Source organism: Gymnodraco acuticeps, unplaced genomic scaffold (genome assembly GCF_902827175.1).
Source record: "Gymnodraco acuticeps unplaced genomic scaffold, fGymAcu1.1, whole genome shotgun sequence".
NCBI lineage: Eukaryota > Metazoa > Chordata > Actinopteri > Perciformes > Bathydraconidae > Gymnodraco > Gymnodraco acuticeps.
In genome coordinates this window covers 693314-715243 of record NW_022992187.1, presented here as the reverse complement: position 1 = coordinate 715243, position 21930 = coordinate 693314, and the positions used below count along the sequence as shown (strand labels likewise).

At 41.9% G+C, this 21930-nt stretch overlaps 1 protein-coding gene across 1 annotated transcript in view; it reads right to left on the bottom strand.

Moving 5' to 3' along the window:
- Nucleotides 1-21930, bottom strand: part of LOC117539120 (semaphorin-6D-like) — a 148332-nt gene that overhangs the window by 9483 nt on the left and 116919 nt on the right. The window contains exons 18-19 of the mRNA XM_034205148.1: nt 21821-21874; nt 8812-9047 (exon numbers count right to left, since the gene is read on the bottom strand). Coding sequence (XP_034061039.1) covers nt 8812-9047; nt 21821-21874 — 290 coding nt within the window. The remainder of the gene's footprint in view (nt 1-8811; nt 9048-21820; nt 21875-21930) is intronic.

Below are 21930 nucleotides of genomic sequence, written 5' to 3'. Positions count from 1 at the left end.
TATAAATTGAAGTTCAATTACAGTTTTAAATATAGTTCAACATTCTTTATTAAACTGTTTCAAATTATTTCTAGTCAAAATCCCCTCCTTTCTCTACTTTGCTTGGTGCTGCAGAAGAAAAAAAAACAAAAAAACAAAAAACGCAAGACACGGGGTCAGAGACAGGCGTGACCTCTGGAAGGAAAAGATAATCTGAAGCAGACCACAGCACGGTGCGTTGGGGGTTTTATGGCCTGAGCACAAAGGAATATCTCATTTCAGCAGTCAGTTTTTTTTTGGCAGAACTGTTGAGCATTTTCAAAATGTATTTTCATGCCTCTGCAAGGCTTAGTGTTTCTATCTGTAAAGCCACTGGTGTTAAGTAACTAAGTTCATCAACTCAACAAGTACTATACTTGGGCACAATTTTGAAATACTGGTACTTTATTTGAGTATTTAAATGTTTTGCTACTTTATTCTTCTACTCCACTACAGTTCAGTGGTACATGGTGTATTTCTACTCCACTACATGTATTTAATACCTTTTAGTTACTTTCAGATGTGGATGAATGATGTGAAATATAATCAAGTGTTGAATCAGACTTTAGTTCCACCTGGAGTAAATCCACCAGCTACCCTGCAGTATACAAAGTCATTCAAACTAGCTGCACCTTTACCAGCTTTGAGAACACTTTCATGATCAATCATTATAAAACATATCATATATAGTATTCTGAAATAAACCAATCTGCACAGTGACTACTTTTACTGTCGCTATTTTCACTATATTTTGATGAGAATACTTTTATACTTTTGCTTGAGTAACATTTTGAATGCAGTACTTTTACTGTACCTTAGTATTCATACACTCTGGTACTTCTACTTTTACTCAAGAACAAGATCTGAGTACCTAAGCTAACGTTAGCCAGAAACCTTCCATTTTGACACACAGAACAATGGGGTAAATCAAAGTAATTCAAAGTAATTCACAAAGCCTCTTCCCTATGGGAGGAGCAGCAGTTTCAGCTTCATTTAAATATGTCGTGTAGTAATAGATGGATTTATTTTTTCCTCTAAAGAGAGAATGTGTATTTTATGTTAGTATTTTAAAAAATCTCCTGGGGGAGAATCCCCCCAGACCCCCAGCGGGGGTTGGGTTTTCAGCATGTCAACTCTTTCACTTGTGAGGAAATGGCAGGATTGCCTCCAGGTCGCCCTTTTTATTTACTACAAGACAAATGTGCCTTTTTATTTCATACAGTTCAATTTGGATTGAGACAGGGAAATAATCTAAACCTCACGCGTGGCGTTTCACTGTCAAGGGGGCAGTGTATGTAATTACATTTATAATGCTGATTTGAGCCCCACCACTGTATGGGTTAGCCCTACCATAGATTACCCAACACAAATACTCGGGAGCCGATAAGTCAATGAATTGCTTATCGCCACAGGCACACAATAAAACAGTGGAAACAAACATGTGTTTGACTTTCATTAGTGAATGAAACTGTGTGCCCTTTATAGTCTGTGTCCAATATTGTGTATTTGTATATATATATTATATATATATATCCTAAATATATGCTAAGGTCCCGTTACTGACACGATAGCAGTCACTTCGTGCGCATGTGTGTAATTAAACCCATGATATCAAAATCTCACTCCAGCCAGGTACCCAAAGTTAGCAACCCTGCCCATACCCCAAATATTATTTTATTGCAGATCTACATGAATCACACAAACGACCTATTTTGGATTCAAAACGGCGAATTTCGCCAAAAGATGACAAGTTTGCATCCCTGCTTGTTATCGTTTTTATCACAGAGCTGGGAAAATGGTGTATTGATTACTGATCTGTGCAAGTCCAATTTTTAACTGACTTTAGTTCTAATGTTAATGTTAATTTGATTTCAACCCATAAGTAATTATTTAAATTAACTCAACATTCCACATGATGGATTAGTATTCCACATTTTTCCCACTAATTTGTTTATGATTAGGCAAATGGTAAAGAGAGACATTGATGACCCTGTGTCCTTTTTGTTAGCATGTGGTTCCATTTTGTCTATGGCTTTGGACAGTTTCACTAAGAGTCACCCAGTTCTACCCTGCTACAGTCCGGCTGAGTGCAGTCACAGAGATGCTATGGCTGCTCTACATGACATTAATGGTTTGGTCCGAGAATGGGCACCATTTCCTGCTCCCAGAGAGAATGACGGGCCTCAAACTGGACTTTACAGCCGTTGATACTGTCTCACATGGGTCTCCTCCCCCCCACCGAGCCATGAACTGAAAGCTTGACGTCTGCTCTGAACACTTGGAACTGTCACACCAGCACTAACCCTTGGGTCAGTTAGATGAGACTAACGGCTTCACTTAGGGCATATGGGTCAGAAATATGACTCTCGTTACCACGGAGTGGGTTGTTTGTTTTTTTAAGGCTATTCATACTGCTATGCAGAGTGAAGAGCCCCTACTATTTTAGAAAATAGGCCTAATGTCAGGGGCCTCTTACTGTCTACTTCTGCATGTATTCACATTATATGGACCATGTTTCCACCTGTTGAAACTAGAGGCTGCACGGAACTCAGGCTACAATACAACCATTTTGTTCTGCTCTAACGATTCAATTTATAGATTCTACATCAAAATAGTTCGTTTTTATTGTTTCCAATGATAACGTCACCTTAAGTGGAGGAATGCAAACCTGTTTTCAAATGTAAGGTTTTGAATTTCTTTGACATTTCTCAGTAATGACACCCTCTATCATTTATGCCAGTGGTTCCCAAACTTTTTGTGCCCAAGGCACACCAAAGGACAAGTAAAAAATCTCAAGGCACACCTATTGTGAAAAAAATAGCCCTTATAACACGTGTTATCACTCATATCATGTAAAATATCTGTAAATGTGCATAATTATTTACTAATGCCAAATAAAATGTGACAAAGACAACTATATTACGAAATATTTCCCAAATTAATTTGAAACTTTATCAAATTAGGCTTCATCAAAGCAGCAACACACTCATTTACACCAGACAGGTCACAAAATAAAAAAATGAGGCAAAGGAAACTCAGCAGAAATTCAGCACAGACAACTGTCAATGCAAGGAAGCTGCATTGTCCATGGACCTGAACTACAAATTATAAATTATAAATGTATTACTTTAAAAATGTAATATATTACACTACTTCGTTACTATCTACATAAAGTAACTCGTTACTTTACTCGTTACTTTACTCGCCGAGCACGTACAAACTGCGCATGCGTGAGTGGAAATAACTTTCCTTACCAGCAGGCGGCGGTAGTCAAGCCCCCAGGAAATGCGCTGGACTCAGATGAAAATATTCGTGCTGGCCAAACGGCGGTACTACACTTCCGTTTGGTTGCCAGGCCCGGAATCTTTTTTTTCCCATTGACTTACATGGGGAAAGAGTGGTCTGTAACTCGTTGGATAATTTTTTTTAAACTAAATAAACAACCCAGTATGAACACTTGTATAGCCCTTATTAAAAACATTCGTTCCTCAAGTTGTAAAAAATTTGCTAATAACGTTATTCTGAGAGTTATTTCCCTCTGCATTATGAACGCGCATCTAACCCACGGGACCGCGCCGCCCGGCACGTTCATGTTACGTGTCCCGACCAATCAGAGCACACTGTGCTCACAGGGAGGGTGGGGCTGGAGCTATTGGAGCTACAACGAGCCGTTAAAGGCAGAGAGTGAAATTCAGTGAATACACGTAGTTTACAGAGATGCTGTATGAGGAACCAATGTGAGTTGCGTTTATCTTTACCCATGGATAAGAACGGATCCATATCGTCTTACTGCCATCCCACGGAGCTGTAATAATGGATATATTGCACATGTTTGCTGTAATTCATTGTCATACTACATGGGCTGTATGATTAAATCTTGTACCGTAAATGTTGTATTAAATAAAGATAATATTACCGGCATTATTAACGTCCCTGTAGCTTCGTATTGCACTAAGAAGCTTATTGCACTGTATATAAATATATATATATATATACAGTGCAATAATAATTTCATGCTAAATGAAGCTCTGTTGGATATCACTAGATCCTGTTACAGCGTAATATAAGTACATAACGATTGATGTGTACATTAGCATCATTACTAGCTAGCCGCTAGCTGCTAACTGCCGCCTCGTTCATATCAAATCCATGATAACAACAATCTATTACCATGCTGTCATGAACGCGCAGTGCTGTTACGTGTACGCAAATTGACGTGCTTGATGTGAACGAGCATTTTGGTTAAAGTTGCGCATGCTCTATGAGTGCACATACAGGTACTTCTCAGGCATGCTGGGTAATCTGTGACATTTCACTCTCTCAAAAGTTGGGCCATTTTATCATCATGGGCTAATGAGCAGCTCTCATAGGAATGAGTGTATGAGTATGTACTCATAGTGTGTATTTGTCATTCAAAACAGGCAACAACCGGAAGACAGAGAAGAAGAACAGACTGCGTGATATAAACAAACAACTAATAGCTGTGCGTTAGCTTCACCTTAGCATGTGTTCTTTGCAGGTGTTTGTTGAGGTTTGACGTGGTGTTTCCAGCAGTGGATAACAGCTTCTGGCCTGGAAACAGTTTGCACCTCACCATCACATTCCTGTCTATTCTTTGGACGAACTCAAAATAATGGGCATACCTCCACCCCTCGAGAGTTATCGCTGACTCAGCCATGTTTATGCAGCACTGCACGTGGAGATGTGGACGCGCAAGTCGCACAGATTACGTACATATAAACCTACAAAGTACTGATATAGTAAATAAAAAAATAATTATTTTTGTGTAGTTGTATATTGCAATAATAACGTATGGTTGTCACAAAATCCCACGGCACACCCGGACTTGCCTCACGGCACACCAGTGTGCCGCGGCACACCGTTTGGTAACCACTGATTTATGCTATGCCTTCAGTGGTAACTCAGATGCTTACATGGACTTGTATGTTTTTACTTCATATCTAACAGAAGTAAGGGAGAAAGAGATGGGGAAGTGAGTAAAGAGGGAGATGAAGAAGAGAGAGGGATGAGAAAGAGAAAATAGAAAGAGATGGGGAAGTGAGTAAAGAGGGAGATGAGAGGGAGATGTGGAAGAGAGGGATGGGAAGGAGGAGAGATATTTGCGAGTTGCATACTGACTGAGTTTTCTCGATTAATAGCTTATATAGACAATACCATGCTTAAATAGACTCCTAAGTTATTGTTTCATATGTGACAATATGTAAGAAAAGGGAGGGAAGAGTCAATTATATTGAGCAATTGATTTCATATTGGAACATTCATTTCTCAAACCTATGTTTTATGGAAGAGGAAATGTACTTCTGATAAACTAATCCTTGATCAAACGGTAAATGGTGAATTAATATAACATTTAGAATCATTGAGAAAGGGTTATTCCACAGGGACTAGCTCACATTTAACTTAAAATAACATGTCTCTGCTTTGGACTGATGAGTATATGATTCTTGCATGTTAAACGACTAACATAAACCTTACATTTATAATGTGCATGTGTCAGGAAGGCTCCCAAAGCATTCTGAGGGGGCCTATCCTATTTTTGTAATTGAATGATAATGTGCTAATCCATTACTTTGAGTTGTCTGCACTCAGGAAAACATCCCTATCAAGTGTTAAACAGCTCTGAAGGCCAAGGGTCAGAGAGAGAATCACACTCTGCGGCTGCAGAGAGCAACTTATCCACGGGCAAGGAGGTCGTTCGAGATGAGAGGATTCTAATCTTCAACTTTCTGATGAGATGGGATGCTTCTTCATCTTTCTGCTCGGTGGGCTCAGGCAGACAACTCTACAGGACGAGCGATGGTTTCAGAGGCATCTGGATGTGCCACTTGGAATAGGCAGGTGCACTGCTCTCAAGCAGATAGCAGAAGGAATGCAGGCAGATGAGCCTCTGTTTCACTGGGAGATCATAAAGCGCTCACTGAATTGAGCCACAAAAGCAGAGCAATTGGGGGGGATTGAGATATGGCGCTCTGATGAAGAAGAGTTTTGAGCCAATCAGCACCTCAGTGCTAATCTACAGTATCAGGATGCCTTTACACACCAGACATTCTGTGTCATAAAGAGAGGAGGAGAACATGTTCTTCTAGCTCTGATACAAAGATAACATTTGAATTGAATGACCAGATGATTACAGATGTACAATTAATGATTGTTTTTGTATTCCCAATGAACAGATATGTGTTAAATAGTGGTGATAAATATATTTTGTCAGATCAGATTACACTTTCACACTAAACAAATACATTAATTGATATTTTCAGATTATAAAGGTATTGAACAATAAGATATTTCTAATATTATAACAGACAATGTTACTATCCTTAATCATTACCAGGTAAAACCAGATTACAAGGCTCCCAATTCAGCGATTGAAATTGATTACAGTTGACACTCTGAATAAAGAACAGATGTTTTGATTTTTTCCTTTTCAGGTTGTTATACAATAAAATGTTTGATTCTTCCTTTTCAGATTCTTAAACATTTTGAGAATTGTTTAGTTTTCCCTTCAGATTTTGAAATGACATAATGATTGATAGTTGAAGTAATGTAATTAATTAAATATCATGCCTTACTCTTGAATAAAGCGTAATGAAGTAAACGTAAAGTAATGTTAAAGATTGAGGACACTGTAACTTTACAGATTACAGATTGATCGATTCATCACTGTGAATTTATACCTTAGCTAGGAACCTTAGCTGGATCTCATGATTCTGATTTTATACCTCAATTGGATTTCTTATAAATCCTAAATTCTAATTGTGTTTTAATAAGTAATTGCCTTGAAGTAAATCTTTGAGATGTAAGCTGATTTAGAATTTGTGTTTGATGAATGAGATTAACTTAGTGATAAATGATAAAAGATCTTATTTTTGAAACATATATTTTGCTATAATATTGTTGTATTTCACGTGTTTATTATTGTGCTTTTTGACAAATGATGCCAAACACTGAAGAGAGATGATTTCTATTATGATTGACTGTGTTCAATCATGGTGATTGAAGTGTTTTCAATCTTGTTCTACTTTTGATGTAATTCATGTGAGTGATCCCACACAACTCTGAAGACGCTTATTGATTTAAGTATTGACTGAAATATTCTTTAGACTAATGTTAATTGATTATCATAAATTGATAAAAGGGTGGATCTGTAAAGGAATATTTTAGTCTGATGCTTAGCTGACCTGAGAAACTTCACATGAGTGACTACTCTTTCTCTGTGTGGGGGAAGGGTTTACTGCCCGCTCAGACAGAGTTTCTTTGTCTGTTCATCTGTAATCGATTGGGGTAAAGGCCCGCGTTTCTGGGCTCCGCCCCTTCTCAGAGACCAGGTTCGAGCGCTTCCGTCTTTGTGTGGGCAGAGTTAATTTTGGCAGCTTGCATTGAACAGTACGAGTTGCTTTGTTAATCCTCCGGCCGTTTTGTCTCTCAATAAATATCAGTGTATTGACTAAGGCAAATCCAGTTTCCCTCATTTCATGATTGGCTCAACATTGCTGCAAAGAAGTTTTTACTTCACAATATCCAGAACGATCTTTAGCACTGTGTTCGAAATTACCAGCTCAAAAGCAGACTTGATGTCTGTGACACGAGAGACTGGTGGGCCCTGGCACTGCCTTCATTATGTTTGCTGCCGATAGTGTTGCCTGGCGTCCATTAGGGGATGAGGACCACTGCATTTCACCATTTTTGGACATGAATGTCTCATCTGGGCGAATATCAGTTTCCTCATCTGATTGATCATAATCATAATCTTCATCTTCATTGTTTACCTCAAGGTAGTCTTCATCCTCAGAAACGTTCTCCTCTATCTCGCTGTCGTGATCCTCCTCAAGGATGTATTCCATATAGCCCAGGGCTATCCTCTCTTCACTTGCGTTGCTCATTTTGTCTGATAGTATTGTGAGTATACTGTACGTTAAGTGCAGAGTATAATGTATCTCAGTGTGGGAGGAGCTTACCCATTACACTTTTGAGACTTGAACCCTCTGACCCCCACTTTCACTAACAGGTGCGGTGTGTATTTGTGTGTGTATTTGTGTAAATCTGTCTGTCTATCTGTCTTTTTCTGTGTGGAAAATTACGATATACTGTATATCGCATTTGAACCCTCTGACCCCTTTCTCCACTTTCACTGGTGTGTGTGTGTGTGTGTGTGTGTGTGTGTGTGTGTGTGTGTGTGTGTGTGTGTGTGTGTGTGTGTGTGTGTGTGTGTGTGTGTGTGTGTGTGTGTGTGTGTGTGTGTGTGTGTGTGTGTGTGTGTGTGTGTGTGTGTGTGTATGGATGTGTGTGTGTGTGTGTGTGTGTGTATTTCTGATCCCTTTTAGCCTCCACTTTCACTGCCGGGTCAGACTGAATACCATCTCTGTGATATAGACATGTAGGGGGGGGTTCCAAATGCATGACATGAACCATTTTCATTTTACTTGTTTATTACACTGATGAAGGTAAGTAGAAGAAGTTTCATACAAAAAAAATACTTGAAAGTATTTTTCATAGATTTTCAAACTTTCAAACGGGTCAATTTGACCCTGAATGTAACAGGAGGGTCCAAACTGTACAACACTCACCAGCTCGTCACCCAACCTGCTGTGGTTGACATAAAGCTCATTCCTATCACTATTGTGTTTCTGTGTGACGCTGTTGAGTTCTCATTATACCATTTACGTGTGCTGGTAGCAGTTAACCATCAAAGCCTTTTTACCCATTCAGATACTGGTTTATGACAGGGCATTCTCTTTTCATACATTATCTATATGCAGCGACTCCCCCTACCTGTCCGTCCAGCAGTCCGTTGAGCTTGGCGAGGGACCGTAGAGATAAGGTGTGCGGGACCTCGGGGTCTTTCCCCATCCTCCTGGCCTGCTGAGTGGCGCTGCGGCTGCAGTACCACGACACCAGGAAGCCCGACAAGATGGCGCCCAGCGAGAAGGCCACCAACACGCAGGCCAGCAGCAGGGTGTAGTGGACGTTAGCAGCAGCATGCTCCATATCTGGAAAACCACGGACACCTGAAGACACAAAACACTTTCCACTTAACATAGTTAAAGATTAGTCAATACTTGCACCTTCAGGAATATTTCCAAACCAAAATGAGTTGTTAAAACAGGATGGTGCATGGCCTAGTTACTGTATATACGTAATTATTACAATACTTGATTCAGATTTGATATGGACATTCTGCTATTGAGAAAGAACAGAACGATAAGAACTCTCTGGGGCCATGTGCAGTCTTATCAAGCAACAGTAAGAATGTGTGCATTATTATGTCAACAAACTGTGGGATTTTTGTGCTGAAATTGAAATGTTGGATTCATGAGGCCTAAACTCTCCCCAGTAAAGAAAAAAAAAGAGAAGAAGAGAACGAAAGAGTTTAAAAGACAGAAGGGTAGTAAACACTAACAGGAACAGCAGAAGAAGACAGGCAGGAAGTAAACACTAAAGGGAACACCAGAAGAAGACAGGCAGGAAGTAAACACTAAAGGGAACAGCAGAAGAAGACAGGCAGGAAGTAAACACTAACAGGAACAGCAGAAGAAGACAGGCAGGAAGTAAACACTAAAGGGAACACCAGAAGAAGACAGGCAGGAAGTAAACACTAAAGGGAACAGCAGAAGAAGACAGGCAGGAAGTAAACACTAAAGGGAACAGCAGAAGAAGACAGGAAGTAAATGAGGAGGACGCTGACATGTGAAGAAAGAGAGGAGCAGCAGAGAGACGAGGAGGAAAGAGAGATGAAGGAGAGAGGAGATGAAAGTGATTATTGTTAGTCAGGTCCAGATACAGCATCAAAGCCTCTCTAACACACACACACACACACACACACACACACACACACACACACACACACACACACACACACACACACACACCAGTAACAGAGAGAGAGAGCAGAAGGTGAAATAAAATGAAGAAAAGACACAGTCTGCTGTATGAAGCTCAGCGCAAGTTCAACCAGGAAGACTGTCTTTACTCATTCATTTACTATGTCTGTGTCACTACTCTCTCTCCTCTCAATAAGTGATCCCTCCCCAGCTTTACCAATCACTTCGCTCTATTCTCACAAGCCTATCATAGCGCTCCGCTAAACCTTTTAAATCTGCTCCCCCCTCTGACAGCTGTCATTATATATATATCCCAGACTTTAAAATATCGATCTCTCTGATCAACTATCAGTGTACACAGCAGAAATGCTGCTGTAATAATAGGACTACAGTGGGTTGGAGAGGTCAGACCTGATAGGGTGGTGATATGCACAGATTCATTATCCATATTAAAAAGCATACAGTCAACAACAACTGTCAGAGAAGACATTCACATAGAACTTAACGATAGCCTGTTAAGACTGCACAGAGGCGGCATAGATCTACAGTTCTGCTGGGTGCCTGCACACAAAGGGGTAACGTGCTGATAAATGAGCAAAAAGTGCACTACAAAATGAAATAACATTACCAGTTCAACTTGGTAAATGAGAAGGAAAAGCAGTCATTAAGAAACAAGGGATGGAGATCTGGCAGAAGAGGTGGGAGGAAGCCCAGTAAAGGCAAAGAGTATCACAAAGTACAAAAGACAATTACAATTAATATTCATAAAGAAAGAAACAGAAGGGAGGAAATCATGATAGCTAGACTCAGACTGGATCACACAGCTTTGAATGGTACGCTGCATGTCATGGTGAAAAGTGACAGTAACAAGTGTGGGAACTGTGGCGTAAAAGAAGATGTAGAACATAATCTTGTTACATTGTGACATCTATAAAGCGGAAAGAGAACAACTAAAGGATAAAGTCTTAGAGGCAGAGAGGGAGTGGAGTGTGGTTGGTGTTTTGGGAACAAAAGGAGAGGGAGTAAGAGCTACCAGAAAGGCACTGTTTCAATTCTTGAGTGAAACTGGGGTAGGACAAATAATTTAACATTAAGTCAGGAAGAACATAGATTTGTATTTTTGTTTTATTTATTTCATGTTTTTTTTAATTTATTTTTTATTTTTTTTATTTTTTTATTAGATCATAGATTAAAGAGTTGGAATGATAGGATGATTTATACTCATGTACAGTAGGTAGCGGTATGCACCTTTTAAGTTGTTTGCAATCCGCCAAAAACGAGAGAAGAAGAAGAAGTCATTTCAGGTGACTCGACACAACACACAGACGGCAATCGTCAAACTCGTACTTCATGGTATTATGATTCTCAAGACGTCCGATTCAGAGTACTCAGACCACAACCAGATTCCTAGTGATGGCGAGATGAAGCTTTGAAGCTTTCCAGCCAATTGGTTCGCAAAATGGTTCATCTCATGAGGCTTCATCATGGGGCCCTTCTCACTTCTCTTATTTTTCATTTCCTCGCTCCTCGCTCCTCGGTCTCACCGGAAGTTGATTTGTCTGCGCCATCTTGAGTAGCGTCCCAATGGCCTTATTTTTGCCGGAGGAGCGAGGAGCGATAATGGAAGAGCTTTAACCGAGGAACCACCAGACCATCCTTCGATGAAATCCTCAGACACTCCCCCCGCCCCCTTACTGTGTATCGCTTACTTATTGGACGATGCAGCGTATGCACTGATCTGATGCTTCTTGACATGAGAGCAGTTTCCCAGCGGAGTGAAGAAAACACATGAACCTCACGGGAGTCACTCCTCAGTTTATACCGTGTTTTGTTTCAATTCATGTTTCATTGAGTTACAAATATGTGATATATCTGAACAACAACGTGGTCAAAAATCATTTTATTCATTTATTGGAAACATTTTCATGATCGCTTTTTTCGTTATTTAAGAATGGCGTTTATCTTTTTTGAGAATAAGTTCTTTTTTTTTAACGTATTTGGGTCTATAACAGATGATACAAATGTTTGTGTCAGTAAATGTGTACTAACAGAGGCGGGGGTGTGTGTGGAAATAACGGGGACAGAGCTGGCTGCTGTCAGATGATCAGCTGTGCGGCGTCATCACAAACGGACGTCGCTTCACGTGACGCTCCGGAGGAAAGGACGTCCCATTGCTCTTTAAACTCATTTCCCTGCTTCTCGTGGTTTCCTTGCGTCTCTCCATGCTTCCCTGGTGGGAGGGACTAGTCGCAGGGAAACTAAGCAAGTGAGGGAGGCAAGGAATCCATTTAACCGAAGTGAGAAGGGCCCATGGGCTTCATTTGAACACAAACCCCCTGTTGGTCAAAGTGTGTAAAACAGGCAGATTGGACATCTCAACAGTGTGCTGTACACTGTAAAAAATGGCAGTGAAATCCACAGTTATTTACAGTGTTTGTGCACAACCAATCACAGAGCTTGATAACTAATCACAGGGTTTGTCAAACAGAGCACATGGTGTAGTCCTAAACGATAGCTGGGGATTCTGGGTAGTGTAGTGTCTTCTGCCATCCTTTACTCCGAAAAAATATTTGTTTCTCCGAATCGAAGGGGAAAAATACAAAAGCATTGCACACAATTTAAACCAATCAATGTTGTGTAATTAACAAGGATAATCTGGTGTTTTTTAGTCGATGAGTAGTGCAGATATCACTGTAAAATCAATCGACAGTAAGGGGAATACTTACTTCCGGGTGTACAATTCTCCGTTATCCAATGGGAATGGACGCTCACATTGCCTTTAAGGGCAGCCGACACAAACGAATGCCGTGCTTCCATGAGCGTCAAATCCCGCCGCAGATGGGAATACATTGCAATCAGTTGAAAGCTATTTGCGTCCCTTTATGAAGCTGAAGGAGCCTAGGAGCGTCACAACTGCACGCCACAGGGACCCTGACCAAGCGTTGCTCCTGGACGATTATGGAGTGAGAGTGTGTTGGATTATTGCACAGGTGTGCCTTAGGCTGGTCACAATAAAAGGCCACTCTGAAACGTGCAGTTTTGCTTTATTGGGGGGGTCTGGGGCGGTCCGAAAACCAGTCAGTATCTGGTGTGACCACCATTTGCCTCACGCAGTGCAACACATCTCCTTCGCATAGAGTTGATCAGGTTGTTGATTGTGGCCTGTGGAATGTTGGTCCACTCCTCTTCAATGGCTGTGCGAAGTTGCTGGATATTGGCAGGAACTGGAACACGCTGTCGTATACGCCGATCCAGAGCATCCCAAACATGCTCAATGGGTGACATGTCCGGTGAGTATGCTGGCCATGCAAGAACTGGGATGTTTTCAGCCTCCATGAATACTTGCAACATGGGGCCGTGCATTATCATGCTACAACATGAGGTGATGGTTGTGGATGAATGGCACAACAATGGGCCTCAGGATCTCGTCACGGTATCTCTGTGCATTCACAATGCCATCAATAAAATGCACCTGTGTTCGTCGTCCATAACATACGCCTGCCCATACCATAACCCCACCACCACCATGGGCCACTCGATTCACAACATTGACATCAGAAAACCGCTCACCCACACGACGCCACACACGCTGTCTGCCATCTGCCCTGAACAGTGAAAACCGGGATTCATCCGTGAAGAGAACACCTCTCCAACGTGCCAGACGCCATCGAATGTGAGCATTTGCCCACTCAAGTCGGTTACGACGACGGACCGGAGTCAGGTCGAGACCCCGATGAGGACGACGAGCATGCAGATGAGCTTCCCTGAGACGGTTTCTGACAGTTTGTGCAGAAATTATTTGGTTATGCAAACCGATTGTTGCAGCATCTGTCCGAGTGGCTGGTCTCAGACGATCTTGGAGATGAACATGCTGGATGTGGAGGTCCTGGGCTGGTGTGGTTACACGTGGTCTGCGGTTGTGAGGCCGGTTGGATGTACTGCCAAATTCTCTGAAACGCCTTTGGAGACGGCTTATGGTAGAGAAATGAACATTCAATTCACGGGCAACAGCTCTGGTGGACATTCCTGCTGTCAGCATGCCAATTGCACGCTCCCTCAAAACTTGCGACATCTGTGGCATTGTGCTGTGTGATAAAACTGAACGTTTCAGAGTGGCCTTTTATTGTGGCCAGCCTAAGGCACACCTGTGCAATAATCATGCTGTCTAATCAGCATCTTGATATGCCACACCTGTGAGGTGGGATGGATTATCTCGGCAAAGGAGAAGTGCTCACTATCACAGATTTTTTCAGATTTGTGAACAATATTTGAGAGAAATGGTTATTTTGTGTATATCAAAAACATTTTAGATCTTTGAGTTCATCTCATGAAAAATGGGAGCAAAAACAAAAGTGTTGCATTTATATTTTTGTTCAGTGTATAATACAAGATTCCTTGTTTCTTGGAGGAGTTTGATGTCTTCCTAACCTCTCCCATCACGGGACACACACCTGGATGTGCCACTTGGAATACGCAGTTGCACTGCTCTCAAGCAGAAAGCAGAAGGAATACAGGCAGATGAGCCTCCGTTTCACTGGGGGATCATAAAGTGCTCACTGAATGAGCCACACAAAAGCAGAGCAATTGGGGGGGGGGGGGGGGGGGGGTTGAAATATGGCGCTCTGATGAAGAATAGTTTTGAGCCAATCAGCACCTCAGTGCTAATCTACAGTATCAGGATGCCTTTACACACCAGACACTCTGTGTCATAAAGAGAGGAGGAGAACGAGTCAGGAGGACATGTTCTTCCAGCTCTTGTACAAAGATAACATTTTAATTGAATGACCAGATGTTTACAGATGTACAATTAATGATTGTTTTTTATATTTCCAATGAACAGACATGTGTTAAATGGTGGTGATAAATATATTTTGTCAGATCAGATTTCACTTTCACACTAAACAAATAAATTAATAGATATTTTCAGATTATGAGGTATTGAATAATAAGATATTTCTAATATGATAACAGATAATGTTAATATCCTTAATTGTCTAGCAATCAGGCTTAACAACACTACTCTTCAATGTATTACCCACGCACAGACAGACATGAAGCTTAGCGCAAGTTCAAGAAGGAAGACCATACCCCTGGTGTTACACGTCACTGCAAGCTCCTCTCCCATTAAGTAATCAGGGGCGGTACTCCCCAGCTAGCAATCATTGCACCTGCTAAACCCTTTAAATCTGCTCTTCCCTCTCTGTCAGTTGTCATTTCAGGTGTCAACGCACAAGTGTACGCGTCACGGTGTTCATGGTTAAGCCAAGCAGCAGCAGGGCTTTGGCCCAGCTGAGGGCTTCGTTCCAGCTCCAGGCATTTATTCATCAGCTCCGCAGTATCGCGGATTAAGCTACAGGCTGCGTTCCCCAGTCGGGTAGCGGGTCAGCCGGCCGTCCCGCAAGCCCGGACGCGGGAGGAAAAGACAAGGAAATCTGGCTCCATGGAAGTTCCTCCGGCCTAATGGGAATGGCTACTTCACGCAAACAACTGACGTACGCTTCAGTCTCTTGAGAAGGCATCACTGGCATCAGGGCCGCCTAATGCAGCGCTTCCGGCTTCACGCGGAACGGGTCCTCATCACATGCAGAGTTTTACCCATTCTGGCTTCAACTACAACCCCTCCTGCAGGCAGGCAGGCAGGGCTTAAGCTATCCCATTGAAGCTATTCCTCCTGCGCTCACTTCAACAGGCGTCAGGGTAACGTTGGCAAAGGCAGTTGCAACAAATTCACGAGATGTTTCGTATATTGTTACGACATTTGGGTCATGCAGAGTGAGATCGCTACCCTTAAGAGAGGGGTGTGGCGTGTGCATATGTGCGTGGGCATGGTATGAGCGAGCGGGATACATGTTTTTTAGAAATAAACGAGGCAGCAGGAAAAGGAAGGTCTGCGATCTTGCGAAATCTATCTTGCGAAACAGGAGAGCTAAATAATGCAACGACCTCCCAAGAAGAGCTCGCCTCTCTCCAGTCTTTCCGATAAAATGAGTTATTGAACCAGAAGTGTGTTGCTTCTGCCCTGGGAGACAACAGAGAGTCACCCCCCCCCCCCCCCCCCCCCCCCCCGTTTCCTCGACTACGGTCTGGGAGCCGACAGGAAGTTCAACACTATGCATTGCTACCTCTAGTCAGGGTTAAGGTGAGCTTCAGGCAGTGTTGGGGGTAACGTGCTACAGTATGGAGTTTCAGTAACGTATTACTTGCATTACTAATGCAGTCGGGTAATTACTCATTACAATGCTCAGTAACTAAACGCAGGTTCAAGCTTCAACACAGCGTTTCCTGAAATGAATGGCGTTCGTAGGGCTTCTTTTCCTCAATGGACAAGTCGCTGCACATTATCCTGTTTATGACACGACCAGATACTAAATAAATTAGGAATTCACTCCCAATATTAATTTAATGATTATTGACTAAATGATCGGTTTTCTCTTTTTCTTCTCCACTAAGAATATTCCATTTCTTGGTGCACCAACGGCTAGATCTGCGACAACAACATCTCCTGGGCACCAAGGCAAGTTTATTTATATAGCACTTTTCAATACAAGGCAATTCAAATTGCTTTAAAAAATGAAAGACATTAAGAAATGGTATTTAAAATAAGTCACTTAAAAGGAAGCTAATAAAATAAACATTAAAAGAAAAAGTACATGGATCAAAGTTACAGTGCAGTCTAAGCTATGAATAGTTCAATTAATAGCAGCGACAAAAGAAAAGTCTTCAGCCTGGATTTAAAAGTAGTCAGAGTTGCAGCGACTAAGGGTGCAACAACTAAATCGACTAATCGATCAAATCGATTACCGAATTAGTTGCAACTAATTCAGTCGTCGATTCATTGTGACGTCAGCAGTGTGTTTACGTGCGTAAGCTCCAACGTTATTGGTCTTCTTATCAGTACCGGAGACATTTATAAATATACGTCCTGTTTATTGCTACAAAAACATTATATCGCAGTCTAGTGTCACAACTCGTTCTAATATGCAAAGGACAAACAAATGCGCCTATGATGTATTTTCGATCAGATGAGATCTCTCTCCCCCATCGCGAGGGGGCGGGGCAGTTTACACACACAGCTGCTACATGCAGCGGAGTACACTGCGAAGGTGGCGGCGAGAACGCGCTCCGAGGCGTGGTTAAACTTCACCCTCTTCGATGTGGAGAATGCTCGTTGCCAAAGTGCAATAAGAGTTTATCATGTAAGGGCGTAACACGAGCACTTTGTCTAAACATTTAGCAAAAGTGCTCCACATCCAGACGGAGGAATGCACCGGGTTCCACTGTCTTTCTAGCAGCTCCGTAGCTCCATTCACGAGTAACGTTCCCACGTCAGATGTTATGTATGCTAGCAGCGACACACAGAGTAACTACATTATACAAACTGGGTTAATGATTAGAGGTAACTGAATATTTATTAGTTTCAATTTCAGCTTTTCTGTTTACAGCCTGTCGACAGATTATTTAATACGATTCGGTAAATGCTCAGGGCAATCTCAATGACAAGGTCAATGTTCCCCCGTTTCTACGCACGGAGATAATGTAATCTAATAGCGTGCAGGCCAAGGCTGGCTCTTCAAAGCAGATATTACGACGCGCTTTAATGTTCCCATCATCGTTCAGCGGAACTCTTTCAGCCTTAAGTCAAGTAGGAGAAACTACGCGTGCACCGGCTATTCAGGTAATAATATTAATAGCGTCTCTCCCCAGTTCAAATCACCCACTGCTCAGGGAGATCTCCTAATGCGTTGCCTTCACGCATCTAGCGTTCAAATACAACATTACTAAACTACAACTCCGCTCAACTGGGAAATGAGAAGAAGAAACAGAAGAGACTCCTCCAGGAGCACAGCGTTCCTAATCATGAGGAACTACAGGCCCAGTCTCACACCGGAGTTCCTAGCCATCACATCAAGCTCATGGTATTATCGTTCCTCTAACCAACTGCGTGCATCCACATAAACGTCTTCAACGACAGTTGCTCTTCCTCACCGGGCATGCGGATTCTTCGGCACGCATCATCTCCCGTTTCCTGGACGTGGCATCCGCCGGCCTCACGACGACCGTGTTTTCCCCGACTTAAGGACGTGCACTGCACATCCTCCGTTTTGGGGGGGATATCTGCATGAGATCATTCGCATAGCGGCACACTCAGATTTCCACTATTTCTACACATTTATTATCACACTTGCTGGATCTAACACTAGCGTCCCTCCATCATCCTCACTTCAGATGATAGAAGACAGTCTTAATCACTCAATCAGCTCATCAGCATCTATGACTCATCCCGGCACACTTAACGCTAATTAAGATATACTATATCATGGGTCATGTCTCAGTATTTAACTAAGTGTACGTATTTTCTGCGTGCATCCTGCACTTCATTCATATTCTCGGGTTCATGCTCACTTGGCTCGTGGTAAACCAGGTTACGATATTCATGCATCACCGTACTCAAGCTAACAGCTCTCGGGCATTATATCGTCTACATCTCCCTCTTCACCGGACATCGGCTCGTGCCGCCAATCAAGATCTCTTCAGTTTACCTATGGTAAATATGCATATAACTGGTGGTGGCGTCTAATAGCATATCAGGGCTTTCGTTCAGACAGGTGCAGCCATTCAAGGCATATCTCCCTCCTCCCTGCCAACTCGGACGGTGGTCCTCCTCCGCCTTCATATCCCACATTCGCCCGGACATCCGTGCGTGCTGGCTATCCAAGGTCCGAACACTAAACGGTATTTATACATAAAACTGGTGGTGGTCTTAGCAAGTCAGCACATTTACGTGTCACCGTGTTCATGTTTAAACACTTCATATCGTCGTGACCTTCAGGTTCGCTCGTATTGAATCCTGCCGCGCAGGTTGCGGCCAGTGGGTCCGCATTATGTTTAAACCCTGCACGTGCAGGGCGAGTAGGTCAGTGTCATGTTTAACCCTGTGTGTACAGGTTGCGGCCTATGGGTCAACATTTGTTTAACCCTGTGTGTGCAGGTTGCGGCCTATGGGTCAGCATTTGTTTAACCCTGTGTGTACAGGTTGCGGCCTATGGGTCAGCATTTGTTTAACCCTGTGTGTGCAGGTTGCGGCCTATGGGTCAGCATTTGTTTAACCCTGGGTGTACAGGTTGCGGCCTATGGGTCAGCGTCATGTTTAACCCTGCGCGTGCAGGTTGCGGCCGGTGGGTCAGCGTCATGTTTAACCCTGCGCGTGCAGGTTGCGGCCAGTGGGTCAGCATCGTCTAATCCAACATGCAGGCGCTAAGCATGGTTGGCGTTCACATTAACCCTACAGTTATTCCGACATTCTCATCATGTCCCCGTGTTATCTCGTTTCATCCACAGATCTCCTCAATCAGCCAGCAAGGTAAGAAATGCTTCACATCTCAGCACTTCTCACTTCTCTTCTCTTTGGGGGTTCATCGGAGCGGTTTTCCCCTCCCGAATGATTATCCTACAAACCGGGGCCTAATCTCCAAACATCAGTTGATTCATTGTTGTAATCTGTCATCATAATTTTCTATACCACGTGTCCGGTATTAAACATGTATTTCATACATCACGTCTCTCATGATTGAAATGAAGCTTAGCGCAAGTTCAAGAAGGAAGACCATACCCCTGGTGTTACACGTCACTGCAAACTCCTCTCCCATTAAGTAATCAGGGGCGGTACTCCCCAGCTAGCAATCATTGCACCTGCTAAACCCTTTAAATCTGTTCTTCCCTCTCTGTCAGTTGTTATTTCAGGTGTCAACGCACAACCCGCCTCCACCCCTTCGCCTCCTGTCTCCTAATTCAGGACCAAGCTAATCCTTCTTCCTCCAGACCAGACCGAACCATTATCACCACCACCAGTGTCTAGACCCCGGGGGGTTCATCGGAGCGGTTTTCCCCTCCCGAATTATTATCCTACAAACCGGGGCCTAATCTCCAAACATCAGTTGATTCATTGTTGTAATCTGTCATCATAATTTTCTATACCACGTGTCCGGTATTAAACATGTATTTCATACATCACGTCTCTCGTGATTGAACTAACATTATGTTTCAAGTTTTAAGAATGTTTAATCCTTCCTTTCCAGGTTTTTACAAAAGCCTAACTTTTCCTTTTCAGATTGTTAAACATTTTGAGAATCGTTTAATTTTCCCTTCAGATTTTGAAATGAAATAACGATTGATAGTTGAAGTAATGTAATTATGTTATCATGCCATAGTCTTTTGATTTAATATGTAATGAAGTAATCCTAAAATTGAGGACACTACAATTTTGCAGATTACAGATTGATCAAATCACAACTGTGAATTGTATACCTTACCTGGATCTCTTATGGTCCTGAGTTTAAAATGCTTTTGACTAGTGATTGCCTTGAAGTAAATCTTTAAACTGCAAGCTGGTGTTGATTTTATAGTTTGATAAGTGAGATCAACTAATGGTTAATTGTTAAAACATATTATTTTGAAATAGATGTTTTTGCTATTAAGCATCTGTGTTTTATGTGCGTTCATTATTGTGCTTTTGACAAAAGATGATCCAAACATTGATGAGAGATTATTTTTCTGTTATGATTGGCTGTATCAATCATTGTGATTGAATGTTTCAATCTTATTCTACTTTGTGATGTAATTGATACCACACTCAAATCTGAAGACGCCTATTGATTTAAGTATTGACCAAATTATTATTAGACTAATGTTTTAAGGTTATCATAAATGATAAAAAGAGAAGACTGTTAGGGAATAATTCTTCCTTACTCCTAAAATATTTAACCTTTTCTGTGTGTTGACGTTTACGACCAACCCTGAGTCTGTTATCTGTCTTAAGGACTGGGAGGGTTTAGCTATTGTTGATATTATCGGTCACAGAGGGTTTTATGACTGTGAGAACGCTGGCTTCTAAGCACCACAGACAGGTGATTCAGTGTCTCCAGATGTTGGGGCTATCTCCAGTGTTCCCAGAATGTTTACGGCAGCCCCCTAATATGTGGATTAACTCTCTGTAAACTAGTTAAAAGGTCTATCGAGAGAGAGGCTGGTCAGATTTGACATGGCAACTCATCAGGGCAGTCAGAACCTCTGGCTGCTGTGACTTGTGATGTGAATTCTCCGGCCGATACTTGTAATAAACACCAGTGTTTGACATCAAAGCTCCAACTCTCCTCGTGTCTCTCTGAGTCCTGACTCTCCATTGCTGCAGAAGTTTCCCTTACAGATATTACATTTGCATTGATTTAATTTGTATAACTGAGGATCAAGAGAGGGGGTTAGGGATTGTGGGTCCTGAAGCTGCCCTAATTACCAGGGAGTCTCCCAACGACACAGGGTTTCTCCTCCAGGGAAGTTTACTGCTCTCATAGAGTACTATAAAACACTACTACACACACATACATACACAGACAACGAGCAGCTGGTGAACATATAGGGTGCTGAGCAGTGGTGGGAAGTAACCAAGTACATTTAATCAAACATTATATTCTCCACTACATTTCAGAGGCCAATATTGTACTTTTACTCCACGACACTTATTTAACACTCAGTCAGTTTACAGTTTGTATATGTAATAACACCTGATATGCTGATATGGTGAAATGCAATACTGTACTCCAAACAGTATTTCAAGTATCTGAATTTGGCCAACTACAACACTAAATTGCTCTTTAATTTATAAAAACTGGAAGAAATTACAACTATAATAATCAATTTTGCATAACGAGTACTTTAACATTTGATAATTAAATAATTCTTCTGAACTTTATATTGTTCTGAAATGGGCCACTGCGCAGAACGATTACTTGTACTTTTTGTACCTAAAGTACATTTAGATTTGAATACTGTTGTACTATTACTTAAGTCACATTTTTAAATCAGGTTTTTACTTTTAGTTGAGTATTTTAAGACCATAGTATTGCACACAGATCTCTGTATCTTTCCTACGACTCTGCTCATGAAATTGAAGAAAATGTTTTTACCATAGGCTGAGTCAGCCGCAGACTCCTGGTTCCGTACAGTTGCCAACACATTAACTGCAAAGACAAAAACAACACAGCAGTCAAATGATGCAGCAAAAAGTACATTTATG